A 17577-nucleotide genomic window follows, 5' to 3' on the forward strand; every position below is an offset into this window, starting at 1 on the left:
TCCAATTTGTTCTCCCAGGAAGCTCTTGCCATTGACTCCACCCCCAGCCTCCATGTCCACCCCTGAAGTCCGACCCCTTGGTCATTTGGGTCTGATCCCCTTCCCCCACTGCCCCCCTCCCCCCATTGTAGGGCCCCACCCCCTCGCAGACCTCCTGCTAACCTCTGTGCAGCCTCAACCTCTCCTTCCGTCTCTTGTGCTCCCTGCCTCGTTTCTTCACCCTCTCTGACCCTGGAGCCCGGCTCTCCTTCTCGGGGTAGGGCCGAGTCAGCCCCCGGAGCAGACCTTTGTCCTGCAGCAGGCCTGCAGGACTTGGCCCACGCAGCAGTCCCTCTGCCCCTGGGATCCTGGAGGCCTGCTTGGTGGCAGTGACCACAGCCCCATCCTGGGTCCAGCCAGGTGTGCCTGGGCCCCGCTCCTTCTTGACCAGGCCCCGCCGACGGTGGTGGCTGGCCTGAGGCGTCCACAGTGCCGGTCCCGAGAGGTCGATATGATTCTCCGGGAGGTTCTGAGCAGAGCTTCCGGGTCCCAGGGAGCCTGCCAGGCTCAGCTCCAGGAGCAGGAGGAGGGCGAGGAGCAGCATGGGGGCAGGGTGGGTGGTGGGCCCAGCCGAGGGCTTCTTCCTGCAAGAAAAGTAGGACCATGAGGGGGCATCTCTGCAGCCCTCCTCCTCCACACCCACAGTCCTCTCATTCACACTCTTCTTTATAAGTTGCTTAGTTATATTTATTTTTATTTATTTATCTGTTAGCCATGCCGCAAGGCATGCGGGATCTTAGTTTCCCAACCAGGGATCGAACCCATGCCCCCTGCAATGGAAGCGTGCAGTCTTATCTACTGGACCACCAGGGACGTCCCTCCCTAACTCACACTGTTATAGCCCAGTCTTTTTCAACAGGGATGGAGGGGGACTTTGATCCTCCCCCAACCCGGGGGACATTTGGCAACATCTGGAAACATTTTAGGTGGCCCAAACTAGGCAGCACTACCAACTTTACTGGGTGGAGGCCAGGGATGCTGCTAACCACCCTACAAGGCACAGGACTGTCCCGGCCCAGAAAGACCACAGTGCCGAAGCTGAGAATCCCTGGGTTTCAATCGTTTTAAGAAACACCCAGGTTCCAGTCTAGATTCCTTTCTTCTGTGCAAACCTCTGCCTTGGGCTAAGTTCCCAGGAATGAGCTGAGTCCCTCCAAGCTCAGCAATAGGCCTCTAGTCCCAGAGACTTGACTCAAAGCCTAAAATCAAACAAGCGGAATAAAAGCATTTGAGCACGTGCTGTAAGAAAGAATCGGGTTCCGCGCCTGGTGTGCGTTTCTATCACTTGGTCCTTTCGCCGACTCTCGGAAGTGGTGCCTATTATTTTCTGAAGTGGAAATTAAGGCCCAGAGAGGCTGAGTCACATGGAGTAAGTGGCATTTAGTCATTGCTAAGCCTGTGCCCTGAGCTTCCACGTGCTGTTCTTGGACAGCCCAGCCTTGCCTTCTCTCTTCCTCCAAGTTCCAGGCAGGTTCTGACAGGGCCAGCTCTGTCCCTCCTGGGGCCAGGGGCCAGGGGGCGCTTTGGAGGCTGGACTCTGACCCTGCAGGGTGGGGTGAACTACCTCTGACCTCCCCTGGGGACAGCCTGTCCTTCTGCACTGGAAGTGGGGGCATCTCATGGGACCTCACTGCTCCCCTCTTTGCACTGGAGGAAGAGTCAAAATTCCCAAATGTTCCAGAAGAACTGGGAGCTAAGGCTCAGGAGGACTGTGGCTGGGGGACAGTGGGGATGTCCCCTCCCCTTCCCCACAGCCCTCCCCTCTCCAACCCCCACCTCCACCCCGCCGACCCCACCAGCCTCACTGTATCCCAGGCGAGTTGGGCACCAGGTTAGCTGGGCTGATTGAATTTTTACGGCCTCCCCGGGCCCCCTGCCATATTCCATTAGGCTCGCAAAGGTGCTCACACAACCGTCTCCTTGTGATTTGTGGCCTTCTAATTGCCCAGGGCTGAAGAAAGGTTGGTGGCCTGGAGACCTCAGCCAGCATCTCTCCCTCCAGCCCCCTCAGTTCCTGCAGCCTCCGCCACGGCCATCCCGCCCCAGGTTCACCTTTAGCTAACCCCAAGTGAGGGGCTCTTGAAGCGGGCGGGAAGGGTAGGCTGACCTGCTTGGGATGGGGGTGGGAAGCAGAGGGAGAGAAACAGCTCCTCCCCCACCTTGCCTGGTCACTGGCCTCCCTTCCTTCCCTGGTCACTGGCCTCCCTTCCTTCCCTTCATTCCCTCCTGGCATGTCCTAGTCCCCGGGGAGGCGTGGGGCCCTGGCCTCCACCGTCCTGGGCTCTGCCCCGCCAGCCTCACCCCCAGCCTTTCCATAATGAGAGCCCTGGAGGCTGGTGCTTAGGCGGGCCTGCACTCCGGAGGCAGCCAGGTGGGAGGAGGAGGGGCCCTTTGAGGGGCTTGTCAGTCAAGCATTGTTCTGCTCCCGGGGACCCTTCAAACCCTATTTCCAAGCCCCAGGCAGATGCCAGGCTGCATTTACCCGACTGCATCCTCTGCTCCCTGTGACTGAGGGAGGTGGAGTCTGTTTTGGATGCTGTCCCCCACCCAGCCCCCACTTCTGTCTTGTGGGGACATCACATGGACAGCCTGGGAGAAACCCACAGAGTGCCTCCATCGACAGGGAACCTTTGGGACGTTGGGCAGGGAGTAGAATCCCTCCATCTTGAGGGTAGAGAGGAGCAAGGTGAGTCACCCAAACAGTGCAGGCAAGAGACGGGATGAGTCTTGGCAGGGGGCGAGGAGTGAGCAGTCCCGTGTCGTGTAGGGGCAGCTTGCTGTCCCTGTGGACACACATGAGGCCAATCAATGACTCCGAGCTCGGTCACCAGCCCTCGCACTAGTCCCAGAGGACAGCATCTCCCCTGCAGAGCCAGGAGCTGAAGCCCAGCCCCACCCCAACCTTAGACAACCCCCTGCATCATGACCCCATCCACATTTGCCCCCCAATGAAGTCCTGATACCAAGCCCTTGCTGGTGACCATGGGTCAGTTCACTGTACCCAGGAACCCCAACTTCAGTGCCATCTTTGTTCCCTGCCTGCTTTGCACCCCACACATCATGTATGGGGCCAGCCTGAAGCAGGGAAGGGAGAATTTCAGCATGCAGGCCATCCCCTTCCTCAGACTTTTATTGGTACCATCCTGCCCCTGGCCACAGCCCATACTGCTGCCAAGCTACTCTGATCTTGCTTACCACTGTCCCTGGCTCCCTACTCCCTTCCCATTTAACCACAGACTCCTCACCCTGGCACTCAAGATCTTGTGTAACATGGCCCCAACCTAATTTTGCAGCCCTGCCTTCTATTTCCTCCCCATCACAGCCAATAGAGATTATTCCCTGGGCCTCAAACACTGCCATCCCGCATCTTTCTTTTCTCTCTATTTTTGCTGATGCTATTCTATGAAAATCCTTCCCGTCCTCTGGGACTCCTCCCAAATGTCCCCTCTGACAGAAAGCCTTCACTAGTTCCCCACTGAGATATGGTTCCCTCCTCAGGGATCCCACACAGCTCTGCCCAGATCATTTTCTGCTCGGCCAATCAGCTTTTTTTTTTTTAAGACCCCCAACTAGACAGGAAGTTCTGTCCCCTTTTCCCCTCTGTTCCTATCACATTTACAAGGCTCTGCAAATAATAGGCACTTTGGGCTTCCCTGGTGGTTCAGTGGTAAAGAACCCACCTGCCAATGCAGGAGATGCAGGTTTGATCCTTAGGTCAGGAAGATCCCCTGGAGAAGGAAATGGCAACCCACTCCAATATTCCTGCCTGGGAAATCCTATGGACAGAGGAGCCTGGCGAGTTACGGAGACACAAAGAGTTGGACACGCTAAGAGACTAAACAACAACTATGGATCAGAACGGAATCAAACGATACCTGAGCCCAAGATCATACATAAATTCCCAGGGAGGGTGTATGTGTGTGTGTGTCTGAGTGTGTGTGTGTGTGTGACAGAGAATGAGAGAGAGAGAGCATGCTAGACTGAGGGCTGGGGATCCCAGAGCCTCTTTGCCCTGAAGACAGCATGGAGTCCTCTTTCCAAGCCCACAGGATTTGTACTTGAATCTTGGCACAGTGCAGCAGCCAAGATGCCAATCTGGCAAAGAGCCGCTTAGGAAACGCGGGCTGCTACAGAAGTCGTGCCAAGGATCCACAGCGATGAGGGCTCCGATCCATTTCTGCCGCTCAGGAAGCCAGTTGGAGGCTGCCTCCTAAGGCACCAAGCAGCCAGGAGAGAAGAGGCAGCGGGTGCCCCACCTCCCCAGGGTCCCCATCAGCCCTGGATGGTTCTGCCTGTGGTTTGCACACAAAGACTACTCTTCTGGGCCTGGGTCTGGTTTCCCTAGGACTGGGGACACTCAGCAGCACTTGAGGGACAGGAGGACCATCCACACCCAGAGACAGCTCTCTCACAACAGAGATCTAATAGTGGCTCCTTAAAAACTTAACTAAGCTAGAGCAATTGTCACCATAGGAGCTGCTATTCCCTGAGCGACTGGGAAGCCAGGTTCTTACAAGCTTATTTCATCCATTTTTTATTGCATCCTCTCAACTGCCCGCATACGGCAGGCTGTTCTCCATACTTTTAAAAGGAGAAAACCCGGGTTCTGGGAGAGTGAGCCATAAGCACAAGGTGACCACCGCTGGTGGGTGACAAAGCCCCACCTCAGGGTCTGGGTTTTCTCTGCACCCAGCGCACACGGACAGTCAGTCCTTGCACCCCCTCACCCATCCACTGAGCTTCAGCGGGAGTCGCTTGCCTCTCCCATGTAATCTGCCATTGCTGTGAGTGCAGTCAGAGCCCAGGAGCCGGGCCAGGCTCTGGCAGCTGAGAAGAGGAACCTGACAGAGGAGGAAGGGGTTTGTTTCAAGCCCTCCTCCTGTCCCCATACTGTGTGGAGTTAAACTGCCAGCGAGGTCTCCATCCAGAAGCCCGCAGGGAGGCAGTGTCACATGCAAATGAGGGCAGTTAATGGAGTCTGGAGCCTGCTTTGACTCCTGAGCCTCCACCCCCTCTCCCCACAACAGCCTTGCATTTAGGGGCCAGGAGACTAGGCGGAGGCTCCTGCCTGCCCGCCTGGCAGACAACTGCGGGGCCTGAATTCCTCCTTTACTGATCAGCTCACCCGATGCTTGATGGGTTGGAGGGGAGAGGGGGGCAGGTGGAAGGTGGGAGGTGGGAGCTGGGCTGGCTGAAGAGGGTCCGATGGGAGTCCCAGGCCAGGGATATCAGTGAGGCTCTGATGGAGCTGAGGCATTATGACAGTCCAGACTGTGAGCCAGACAACCACCCATTGGGAGAACTTGGCTATCAACCCCCACTCTTTCACCCTGAATCTCTCTCTCACGTGTGAAAGTGACACATTTGAGCCACCATATTTGGTAGAAATGTTTCAGGGATTCTCTAAGCATTTGATTCTAGCCTTAATTTTAAAAAAATGCTTTAAAACTATTTTGCAAGCTGCAAGTCGCTCAGTCGTTTATGACTCTTTATGACTCCATAGGCTATACAGTCCATGGAATTCTCTAGCCCAGAATATTGGAGTGGGTACCCTTTACCTTCTCTAGGGGATCTTCCCAACCCAGGTCTCCCACATTGCAGGCAGGTTCTTTACCAGCAGAGCCATAAGGGAAGCCCAAGAATACTGGAGTGGGTAGCCTACTCCTTCTCCAGGGCATCTTCCCGACCCAGGAATCAAATCAGGATCTCCTGCATTGCAGGTGGATTCTTTACCAACTGGGCTATCAGGGAAGCCCATACTGTAGGTAAACTTCAATCGTGTCCATCTCTTTGTGACCCCATGGTCTGTAGCCTGTCAGGCTCCTCTGACCATGGGATTTTCCAGGCAAGAATACTGGAGTGGGTTGCCATGCCTCTTCCAGGGGATCATCCCAACCCAGGGATCCAACCCACGTCTCTTATGTCCCCTGCATTGGCAGGCAGGTTCTTTACCACCTAGCATCACCTGGGAAGCAACAGCCACTCTAATGCATTCTCTACCCAATTTTAACTCGGGCACAGCCCCACCATAACTTGGTCTTCTCCTGGGTCAGTGAAGAGTGTTCCAGGGATGAAATGTGAGCGGTTTAAAATAACTGTTGACATTTGCAATGACTTATTTACACTCTCCAGGATTTTCTGGGCACCAACGACCAAAGCCAGTTAGAGGCTCCGCTTCATATTGACAAATGTGACTGACATCCACTGTCTTCTTTTATACCATTGAGGATAGCTTCTTTTTTGTCACTGATTTACTTTAAAGTAGGCAATATGGTACATTGGGCATAACAGAGGTTGCATAGCCCCTCCAAGGAGGCTGAAGAGTCTGGTGAAAGTAGGGCTTGAAGTTGGATCTTCATGAGATGGAAAAAAATTTTGATTTGGGGAAGAAATCAGTGGTGGTGGTGGGGTGCCACGCTGCTCTTAAAATCATGCCTTTTTTGGTCTTAGTACTGAAATTAAAGAGCCTCTTGTTGAAGGTAAAAGAGGAGAGTGAAAAAGCTGACTTAAAACTCAACATTCACAAAACTAAGATCATGGCATCTGGTCCCATCACTTCATGGCAAATAGATGGGGAAAAAAATGGAAACAGTGACAGACTTTATTTTCTAGTGCTCCAAAATCACTTTGGATGGTGACTGTAGCCATGAAATTAAAAGACAAGGAAAAGCTATGACAAAACTAGACAGCATATTAAAAAGCAGTGACAGCACTTTGCCGACAAAAGTCCATATAGTCAAAGCTATGGTTTTCCAAAAGTCATGTATGGACGACCATAAAGAAGGCTGAGCACAGAAGAATTGATCCTTTTGAACTGTGGTGCTAGAAAAGACTCTTGAGAGTCCTTTGGACTGCAAGGAGATCAAACCAGTCAATCCTAAAGGTAATCAACCCTGAATATTCATTGGAAGGACTGATGCTGAAGCTCCAATATTTTGGCCACCTGATGTGAAGAGCCAACTCACAAGAAAAGACCCTGATGTTGGGAAAGATTGAGGGCAGGAGAAGGGAGCAACAGGGGAAGAGATGATTGGATGGCCCCACCGACTCAGTGAACATGAGTTTGAGCAAACTCTGGGAGATGGTGAAGGACAGGGCAGCCTGGCGTGCTGCAGTCCATGGGGTCACAGAGAGTTGGGCCTGACTCAGAAACTGAACATCTGGGATTATGGATAAGATTTCATGGGAAATGATTGGCACTGCTCAATAAATAAATAAATAAATAAAACAGATGGGAAGCATAGTGGAAGCAGACTACTGGATCATTGAGTTAGATTAAATGGTCTCCAGGGCCCTCCGCCAAGGGAGCCTGGGAATTTATGATCCATGGTGACAAGATCCTCTATTTGTTTGTCCATCCAACTGACACCCCCCTGTGGGGAGGGATGACATCTTATATCCTCCTGGTTCTGGAGTGAGCCCCCAGGGACCATGGACAGGTATCAAAGTAGCATGAATTCACAGGACATATCTGTGAGTGTTCAAAGACAATATGTGGGACTTCCCTGACGGTCTAGTGGTTAGGACTCTGCACTTTCATTTCGGAAGAAGCATGGATCCAATCCCTGGTCAGGGACTAAGCTCCCACAAGCTCCTTGCCAAAAAAAAAAAAAAAGAGAGAGAGAGAGCAAAACAAAACACAATAATGTGTGATGATAAGAAGTCCACTCCTGGGCCAGCCCTCCCTCTCACTCGATTTCGGAGGAGCTCTACCTTGCTCTGGCCACCTCTCCAATCATGCCTGACCTCCAGCACAGGTGAGATCCTAACTCACCGAGCTGCCAGGGTGGCATCCTGAGACCAGCCCTGGGGTCTCTGGGATGACTGGGGCACACCTATCTTTCAAGGGCTCCTCAGAAAGGGGTGCACAGTGCTGGGGGGTCAGGGAACTGGAGAGAGAAGGGTTCTAATTCCTGCCACATCCCTGGCCACAGCTCGGGTCTTAAAATGATGCTCCATAAAAAAGAAAAAAAAAAATGATGCTCCACACAGAAACATTCTAACCCTCTTTAACTCATCAGAGACTGGAAGGTTGGGACTTCCCTGGTGGTCGAGTTAGGAATCCACCCACCAAGGCAGGGGACACAGGTTTGACCCTGGTCGGGGAACTAAGTTCCAACACACCGCAGGGCAACTAAGCCTGTGTGCCACAACTAGAGAGCCCACGAGGTGCAACTACTAAAGCCCGCCCACCCTAGAGCCCACGCTCTGCAACAAGAGAAGCCACTGCAATGAGAAGCCTGAGCACTGCTACTGGAGAGTAGCCCCGGCTCGCCGCAACTAGAGACAGCTTATACACAACAACAAAGACCCAGTGCAGCCAAGATTAAATAAAGTAAAATAAAGAAAAGAAAAAAAGAAACTGGAAGGTAGCTGGCTTCTGCTAAACCTGGACTAGAAGAGACCTCTAACCTTGAGAGGCTAAGAAACATCTCCATGGGGATCTTGTTCCCTTTAGAGAACCCAGCCCTACTCTGGGGCAGTTTGGGAGTCAGTATTCTTAGGCTCAGGTGTTGAGCCCTCCCAGCTCATGGGAGAAGTGGGTCTGGGGTTTTGTGGCCTTCTGAGCATCTCACCATTCCCCTCTGGGAACCCTGACACTAAGGGGCTGAATTCTGTCCTTCAGAGTAGCAGCCTCAGGTCAGACTGGGCTCCAAGTGGGTGCCGCCTTAAGACAAAACTCCGGCTGCGTTCCCTGCCATGTTTCTGGTAACCCAGACAACTTCCGGTGCTGCTGTCTGCCTTGGCCCTGGCCCCGGCTTATCACCAAAACATTTTCAGCTTTGTGATCAGAAGGACAAATCGGATCACTAGTTTTCCAGCTTAAAACTCTCCAGGGGACATTTACACAACACATAGAGCAGACAGAGATCAGCTCCTTTACAGACAAAGAACTTTCACCTCACTCTCACACCTGGGAGCCCCAGGGGCAGCGTTTGCATGCCCAGAACCCCAACTCAAAAGTGCTCAGGACAGACTTTGTTAGAAGGAATACTCTAACTTGGAACTGATCTGCCTGACTCTCCCCTCTGACACCTCCTCATGACTCAGTCATACACTTCCTGGAATGGCTGGAACTGAACAGTGGAGATGGCCATCCCCAGGTCCCCCCTTCGGCTCTTAAAACAGTGGGGTCACCTGGCAGTCAGCTCCACAAATCTGGAATTCCAGTTGGGGGTGGGGGTCTTAGAGGTCCTGGTTCCCTAGGAGCAGATTCCTATCTTCTTTAAGGGGAGCTGATTCCCCCAGAGCTGGAAAGTGAGAAGTTGTAATTGTTCAATCAAAATAGTTTTATCAGGCTTCCTTGGTAGCTCAGTGGTAAAGAATCTGCCTGCCAATGCAGGAGACATGGGTTCTATCCCTGGTCCAGGAAGATCCCACATGCCTTGGGGAACTAAGCCTGTGTGTCACAGCTATTGAGCCTGTGCTCTAATGCCGGGAGCCACAACTACTGAAGCCCACTTGCCCTAGAGTTCATGCTCTGTAGGAAGAGAAGTCACAGCAATGAAAAGCCCACACAACACAGCTGGAGAGGAGCTCCCACTCGCCGCAACTAGAAAAAAGCTTGTGCAGCAACAAAGAACCAGCACAGCCAAAAATAAACAAGTAAATAAATAATAACAAAATAGTTCTGTCCTCAATGAGGGTGGGGGAGGGGGAGCTGGATCTTAATTTTACCAGCTGGGCTTGTCCTAAGGCAATTTGGGACCAGATTTTGCCTCTCTAGCCCCTCCCACAACCCCTCCCACCACCACACCTCATCATGAGTCATTATTTCCCTGTCTGTGAAATGGGATTATTAACCTGTCATGAGATTTGACTATTCAGGAAATTAGAACTTCTGTGTGGTTGGGAGAGGGGACATTTCTAGGTATGGAAGGAACTCAGGCAGTGTAGGTGGGTGGGAAGGTAGCAAAGGTGAGCTTAGTGGGGGGTGTGGGGGGTGAGATTTGAAACAGCTGCCCTGGGTGGAGGGTGCTTGTTGGCAGGTTGACCCTGACAGTCCTGAGCTAGTCCCTACCCATCTACCCTGCCTCTCTGAGGGTCTGCACCCCTAAAGTGACACCTCTCAGCCCCTCCCCAGGCTCAGAACAGCCAGACCCCACCCACCCTGCACAGGCAACCCAGCTTCACAGAGAATTCTGCTTCTTGACCATGCAGCACCATGGAGAGTGACATCAGGCAGTCAGCACTTCCTGATCCCCTCTGGGTGCAGGGCCTGGGTGCCACACAAGGGAAGATGCTCCAGTCTGAACACCTGTCCCTGCTTCTGGAAACTGCCAGTAAACTCTGACTGGGACAGAAGCCCTGCCCTGGGGAGTTCTCATGGTTAACAGGGAAGTCTAGGTCTCACCTTGGCGGACTCTTAAGACTGATGAGACACAGCTGCTGTCCTCAGGGAGCCCTGGTTTGAGTAAGAAAAGCAGCCTCCGCCCCAGGAAGCCTCCAGTCTAATGTAGGAGATCTGACTGCTTCCCTTAGGGATTTCCCAGCCTGTGAGGGGACCCACAACTCTGGCTTCGGATGTTCCCAGGACATGGGGAAAACTGCTGGAGGGAGCTTCTAATCTGTGGGTAAAAACACAGTCCTTGCCATCTAGAGGTCCCCACTCTGATCCGGCAGGGAGGCTGCAGGCCCAGTGACAGAGGAAGGCACAAATATAATTATTACTGATTCAAACACACACATGTCAATCCAAACCCATTATCTGAGCCATGGGAGAGCCCCCCGAACAGAGCAAAAAGAGTTGTGTGACCCTGGTCAGGTCATTTAACCCCTCTGAGCCTCAGTTTCCTCTCCTGTAAAATGCTGGAGGTTTCGAGAATGAAGGGAGGTAAAGGTATACAGTAAGTGGTACCCAGTAAGGGTGCAGGAAACAGTAGCTGCTGTTATCGTGAGGAGGGGAAAGAGCGGGCGTGGGGCTTGGGGGTGGGTTCCTGGAAGTGTTCGAGCATCTGCGCCTTCATGTGCAGGGGGTGGACACAGGTAGCCCCGTCCCCAGTCCTCGGTGGGATGATTGATGGCTTCGGTGGGGCGGGTCAGCACAGGCCCAGGCCCGCCTGGAGGGGACCATTGTCTTGGCAAATGAGGTTTGGCTTCCCCACAGGGCCAGCTCCATCTGCTTTTTTTTTCATCCGCAGCCTTGGAAATTCCCACCCTCCCAAGGCCTCACACCTCAAAAAAATCTATGTAAGGGTATTATTTTGGGGGGAAGGTGGGTGGAGTCCTATCTCCTACTATATTACAGGTACTGGCCACCCCTCCTCCTCCTCTCCTAAGCCATCCTCTTGGTGCCCTCATCCCCCAAATGTTATTATCTTGGTTCCTAGACAATTTTGTTGGACCCATCACTTAATCATCAAGTGATAAAATGCCTGCTGTCAGTTCTGGACGAGGCCAGTGTGGGGTAGAAAGACACCTGGAGTCAGACAAGTCTGGGTGTGCATCCTGGCTCCAGCATTTAATAGCTGTGTGACCCTGGGCAAGCCAACTAACCTTTCTGGGCTTCAGTCCCACATCTGAAAAGTCAATGTTTGTTTGGGTATCATTTACAGGGCATCGACTGTTCTTAAGACTTAGGGTTTTATGTGTATTATCTAATTTAGCCCCTTGAAGTGGACAATATTTTTCAGGTAATAATGACAGTAACAGTGGATCAACATCGGGACAAATATTTGAAGGATTTGCTCAAGGTTACACAGCAGAGTGAATGGGAGAGTGGGGATTTGAACTTATGGCCACCTGACTTCAAAGGCCACATTTTGACCATGATGTCTCATGCTTACTCAGACACTAATACCAGTGCCGATGCTGTGACTTTTAGATATGACAAAATGGGGGCCTTAACCCAGAGGCTGGCACAGAGGGGGCTCCTAAAAACTTGAGGTTCTGCAATTATGTCATCCCAGCTGCTCTGGATTCTAGTACTTGTGCCCCCCATACCCACTCAGGGGGGGGGTCTCAGAGAGTCAATGCCAGGCCATGGTATTGTAGTGGGGGGGGTGGCTGCCAAAGCTGGGACCTGGCATGGGGACAGGGTCTTTCCTGGGTAGATATGTGCTCCACTGGCCCCCTTGAGAGGAAGGGCTGGGGTTGGACAAGCAGAGGGCATGGAGCAGCAAGAGAAGGGAACCTCACCTGAAGGAGCAAGTAGAGTGATGCCCAATGACTCCTCCCCACCCCAGGAACATGCCCAGCTTTTGCTCACCCCAGAATGTGGAATCAGGGAGGCCAGGATGCAAAATCTCTGTTCTGTCACGTTTCTGGCTGAAACAAGTGAAGGTGCAGGCCACACAGCTGCTAAGCTAGTCTGCTGAATTCAGGCAGCTGCTTCCCTGTCTAGTCTATTTCCTCTGTTACCATCAGGCACAGAAATCATCCTCAACTTCTGGAGACAGGCAGAGGCCCTGGTGCCACAGGGACTTTCCAGGAGAATTGCTCCCTCTCCAACCACCCCAGCTCTGGTCCTTTGCTCTAGAGCCCACTCTTCCCCTGGCCTGGCCAGCAGGACCCAGTGGAACCCAGGGATAACCTGTGGTTTGCAATTTTCACCCCTATCCCCTTAGCCAAGGATTCCATTCATCAGAACAAATATGGACAGAGCACCTGCTGTGTCTCAGGCACTGGGACCATAAGTGGAACAAGACCCGCCCCGCCCAGGGAAGTGCAGCCCAGGAGAGACAGGGAGGCAAAGGGGGAGCAGGAGGGCTTCCCACAGGATGGGCCATCTGACCTTGGCCTGCAAGGGGAGACATTTCAGATAGAGGGAAGAGTTCGGAGTCCATCAGGGCATGGAGATGATCAGCCTTCTATCATGGCTGAAAACTCTGATGCTGATGGGGGTGTGGTGGGAGGCAGGCAAAGTTGTTAATTTAGGGGAAACAGGGAGCCATTGAGGGGTTTAGGGATGGGGAGAGGGGTGGACTGAATGGTGAGGAAGGCAGTGAAAGTGGCAGGAAGGATGGTGAACAGGAGTCTGGATGGTATATGTGTGGGTGTGTGTGTTCTCAGTCCCATTCTTGCCTCTCTAAAGAGAAAGGCTCTGGCTGCCAGTCCTGGCTGGAGCTGAAAAACTCAGCTAGGAGAATCTAGAAGCTGCCAGTCAGGAGATGTTATAAAGTTGACCGCCTTATGCCACCAAGTCCACATCACTGCCTGACTCCTGGAGTTGTGTGCCACCTGCTGTGATGACACAGATGGTCAGAGGGTTTTAGTGATTCCTCAGCAGGTTCAGGGTCCAAAAGACAATCCCCCCAGAGGAAAGGAAGTGGCTTGTGAGTGAGCGACATTGAAAAAGAAATAGAGGGACTTCCCTGGTGGTCCAGTGGCTAAGACTCTGTACTCCCAATGCAGGGGGTTTAGGTTCCATCCCTCGTCAGGGAACTCAATCCCACATGCTGCAACTACAACCTGGTGCAGCCAAATAAATACATATTTTTTAAAAACAAACAAACAAAAAGAAATGGGTGCAAGATGGAGGTTCGGAATTGGCAATGAGACACACGTATGTCTCCCAATCAATGACCAGCTGTTGGCAACATCAACAGCCACATTGATCTCACTTTGAAAGCAGAGGCCCTTTTCATTCTGATTTTTAAGCTCCGATTTTAGGACAAGGAGAGAAGAGGAGGGAGAGAAAGAGAGAAGAGTGCCTGGAAGAGTGTGTAGGGGGAGGTGATTGTGATAGGGGAGGGGCCATAGTCAGGTTTCTTTTCAGGGTCTCTAAGCCTTGAATTTTGGATCCATTTCCCCCTTTCTGTGGAGCCTCATCCCCAACCACCCAAAGACTGTAGAATTACCCATGGCCGCCAAGTGCATGCTGCGCTGACATTCAATACGGTTTTTCACCGTTTCCACACACATCTCTGTAGGTGGGTGCTGTTATCCCCGAGTTATCAAGGGGACACTGAGGCTCAGAGAAGTACTTTCCTTTGTCCAGGATCTGTCCCTCAGCCTCCGTCTGCCTGACTCCGGAGGGGTCCTGAACCAACGCTAGGGCATTTCTTGCATGCCACCAGGCTGGGAGGTGGGTAGCGTGGAAGAGTGCTCTGAGCAAGAGAGAGCAGACCGAGGCGAGGGCCGAGGGAGCATCCAGTGGAGCAAGGGAGGACTTGGCGGGAAACCCAAGAGGCCTCACCTCTCAAACCTGGTTCCCTCAGGCTCCTGAGACCCCGGTGCGCGGTTGGAGAAAAGCAGGCAGTGGGCAGGGAGAGGGCCTGAACCGGGGCCAGAAGAGCTAGCTCGGCGCCGTCGGGATCACTAGGGCGCGGAACTGGCCCGGGTCGGATGGGAGGGCGCGGGACCCCCGCAGTGCTGGCGGGGGAGTGGGGCGCACCTCCCGCCTCCCTGCACACACTCCAGCCCCGTAGGTAGCCTCGCTAAAAGCCGAGGACACTCCTGCTAGCTCTGCCCGGGGCTCGGGGAGTTTTTCGAGCTTCTTCAAACGACGTCAGTCTGGGAGCCTCAGCCCAAGAGACCACCCGGAGACTCAGAGACAGAGAGACAAAGAGAGACCGGATCCCACAGGGAGAAGGCTAGTGCGGAGGAGGAGAGTGGGCGAGAGATGAGTCCGGGGGAGCGAGGCGAGGGCGCACGCGAGGCAGTGTCAGAACGTGGAAAAGTCGGTGCCCGGAGGAAGGTGGGCAGACGAGGAGCCCAGGAGCAGAGCCAGGAGATGGGGGGAGACGCGTCGAGGAGGGGAGGCGGCGGACCCACCGACCGACGTGTCCGAGGGCCGGGAGGACAGGGAAGAAAGCAGCATCCTCACTTCCAGCCTCGGTCCCCAGCGCGCCTGGCTCCTGAGCGCTCCAGGTAGCCCACCTTTGTCCAGGCGCGCAACTAGGTGAGGCGGGAGGGCGGGGCCGGGGGCGGGCCAAGGCCATGCCTTACCTGTCTGACCGGCGGGGCGGGGGCCGAGGGGCTCCGGGCCGAGCGCCTGCGGGAGCCGAGCGCAGCAGAGGGCAGAGCTGCGAAGCCAGGACCTCGCGGAGAGGTGCGCGGGCGGCAGGAGGCTGTGCCGAGGCTGAGAGGGGCTGGAGGGAAGGGGGAGGGGGGCGGGCGGGAGGGAAGAGGGCGGGAACACGAGGAGGGGAGAGGGAGGGGTGGCGGGGGAGAGGGCTCCGCTGCCCCCAGCCGAGGGGCAGCCCTTGGCCGAGCCGGGCCCAGCGCGCTCCCGGCCAGCGCGCCCTCGCCAGCTGCGCTCGGCGTTCCCGTCCGGCTCCCCAGAGGCCTAGCCGCCGCCGCCGCCGCCGCGAAGGCGCGGGGCAGACAAAGAAGGTAGACAAAGGCGGGCGCAGCCGGGCGGCCTTGCGGGCACCGGGAGAGGCGGGCCCACTCCTCCCGGTGCGTAAGAGCCGCCTCGGCGCGGCCCGGGGCGCGTGGGACGGGCGGGGTGCAGGCAGCGGTGGCGCCTCTGGAGCGGCCCGGCTGGGAGCGGGCGACAAAGGGCCGCGGCAGGGGGTCCTTGGCGGACCCCAACAATGGATCGGGGCTGAGCGCTCAGCTGCGGCGTGTCTGGCGGAGCAGGGGCCGGCGGTTCTCCAAAAGGATTATTCCGCCTAGGTTGTCAAATGGGACGGAAGAAACGCCCGGTGCGAGGAAGGCGGAACCGGACACCGCGGGGCCTTTGCAGCCTAGGAAAGTGAGCGGAGTTGGGGGCGAGGTTCTGGGAGGGGTCGCTCTTCCATGTGGGAATCTAGGGGGTCTTCAAAGTGCTATCAGGTGAGACTCGGCGCCCTGACGGCTGCACTAGAGCCCCCGGGAAAAAGACATACCCCGTACCTAACACACACACACACACAGAGTCCGCCTCTCACACACCACACACACACACACACACACACACACACACACACACACACACACACACACACACACACACACACACACTCCTCCTCTCGCCACGCCCCGTCCAAAATAGGTCTGACGCTCCACAACACACACACACACACACACCACACACACACACACACACACACACACACACACACACACACACACACACACACACACACACACACACACACACACACACACACACAGTCCTCCTCTCGCCACGCCCCGTCCAAAATAGGTCTGACGCTCCACAACACGGTCCAGGCAGGACAAAGCCAGCGCTCGGGGCGGGCTCATTGATCACGCGCAGAGTGCCGACCCTGGGAGTCCAGGAATGCTGTGTATGGGTCCCGCGGTCCCCATAACTCACGGCGGGGTCAGAGGGGCCACCAGCGCAGCAAAGATCAAAGAGCGGTGGGGCGGGCCCGGTTTGTGCAAAGCATCAGTCTTGCCTGGCCCCCAGAGCTGTCCCAGCGGCTTCCATTTCGACTATCTTCTTTATCAGGAGGGTGGCAAATTATCGCTCAGAGGTTTAAGAGCTCTGCTCTGTAGTCAGGCTAGATGCCTGGGCTCCTTTTCTGATGCCATTCCCCCTCTCTTTCAAGTGGCCTAACCTCTCTGAGCTCACAGCTAGCCCTAACTCTCAGGGATCAAGGATTAAGTGAAATGGCTGTGTAAGGAGATAATGTTTCTAAGGTCCTGGTCCCACAGGATATCATCTAGAAAAATTATCAGCTATTGTTATTGTAATATGAATATTATCAGCCTGTTGGGCCCCAGGATGGATTGGGTTATGAGCTGATCAGAGACATGATCTGACTTGTTTAGTTGGTAAGTCATATTCTACTTTTTTGTGACCCCATGGACTGTAGAGCCTGCCAGGCTCCTCTGTCCATGGGACTTCCCAGGCCAGAATACTGGAGAGCAGGTTGCCATTTCCTTCTCTAGGGGAATCTTCCTGACCCTGGGATTGAACCCGAATTCAATCTGCATTGGTAGGCAGATTCTTTACCGCTGAGCCACCAAGGAAGCCCTGCATGATTTGATTTAGGTTGTAACAAATTCGCTCTGATTCCCACAGTAAAGAATAGACTGCATTTGGCAAGGACAAAAGCAGGGAGACCAGCTGGAATCTGTGGCAGAAAAGAGGCAGTGGTAGCTTGGGCCTGGGAGGAGGACAGTGGGCATGATTCCCCTTGTCCAGGATGAAGTTGTGGCCCAGCATTTACTGAACCGGAAGTGAATTATTGGCTCTTCTGGTTCCAGCGCTGTTGTGATGGATATTCATCAGTAGGGTGGTCTTTTGGATTCTATTCTCTGGGCCCTCCCAGAGTGATGCTGTAGGGGGAGGTAGATGTTAGTAGAGGTCTGGAATCCTGTCCCATCCAGGTTTTGGTGACTCTGGGCCTCAGTTTCTCCATGTTTGAATGGCCAAAGTGGAAACAACTCAAATACCCATAGCCTGATGAGTGAATAAACAAAATGTGGTATATTCATGTGGTGGAATATTATTTGACCACAGAAAGGAATGAAGTACCAGTATATGTGACAGACTGGATGAACCTTGAATACAGTATGCTATGTGAAACAAACCAGACATAAAAGACTGTGTATTGTGTGATTTACATGAAATGTTCAGAATAGGCAAATCCATAGAGACAGAAAGTAGACTAGGGGTTGGTTGCCAGGGGTTGGGAGAAGGCG

General features: G+C 54.0%; 1 protein-coding gene across 1 annotated transcript in view; it reads right to left on the reverse strand.

The window, feature by feature from the left end:
* DRAXIN (dorsal inhibitory axon guidance protein) overlaps positions 1 to 15028 on the reverse strand; it is a 27880-nt gene extending 12852 nt beyond the window's left edge. Inside the window, exons 1-2 of the mRNA XM_043924441.1 lie at positions 14929 to 15028; positions 163 to 623 (exon numbers count right to left, since the gene is read on the reverse strand). Of these exons, the coding sequence (XP_043780376.1) occupies positions 163 to 583 (421 nt within the window). The 5' untranslated portion in view covers positions 584 to 623; positions 14929 to 15028. The remainder of the gene's footprint in view (positions 1 to 162; positions 624 to 14928) is intronic.
* Positions 15029 to 17577: the final 2549 nt, after the last annotated feature.

This window comes from Cervus elaphus, chromosome 14, assembly GCF_910594005.1.
Source record: "Cervus elaphus chromosome 14, mCerEla1.1, whole genome shotgun sequence".
NCBI classification, from domain to species: domain Eukaryota; kingdom Metazoa; phylum Chordata; class Mammalia; order Artiodactyla; family Cervidae; genus Cervus; species Cervus elaphus.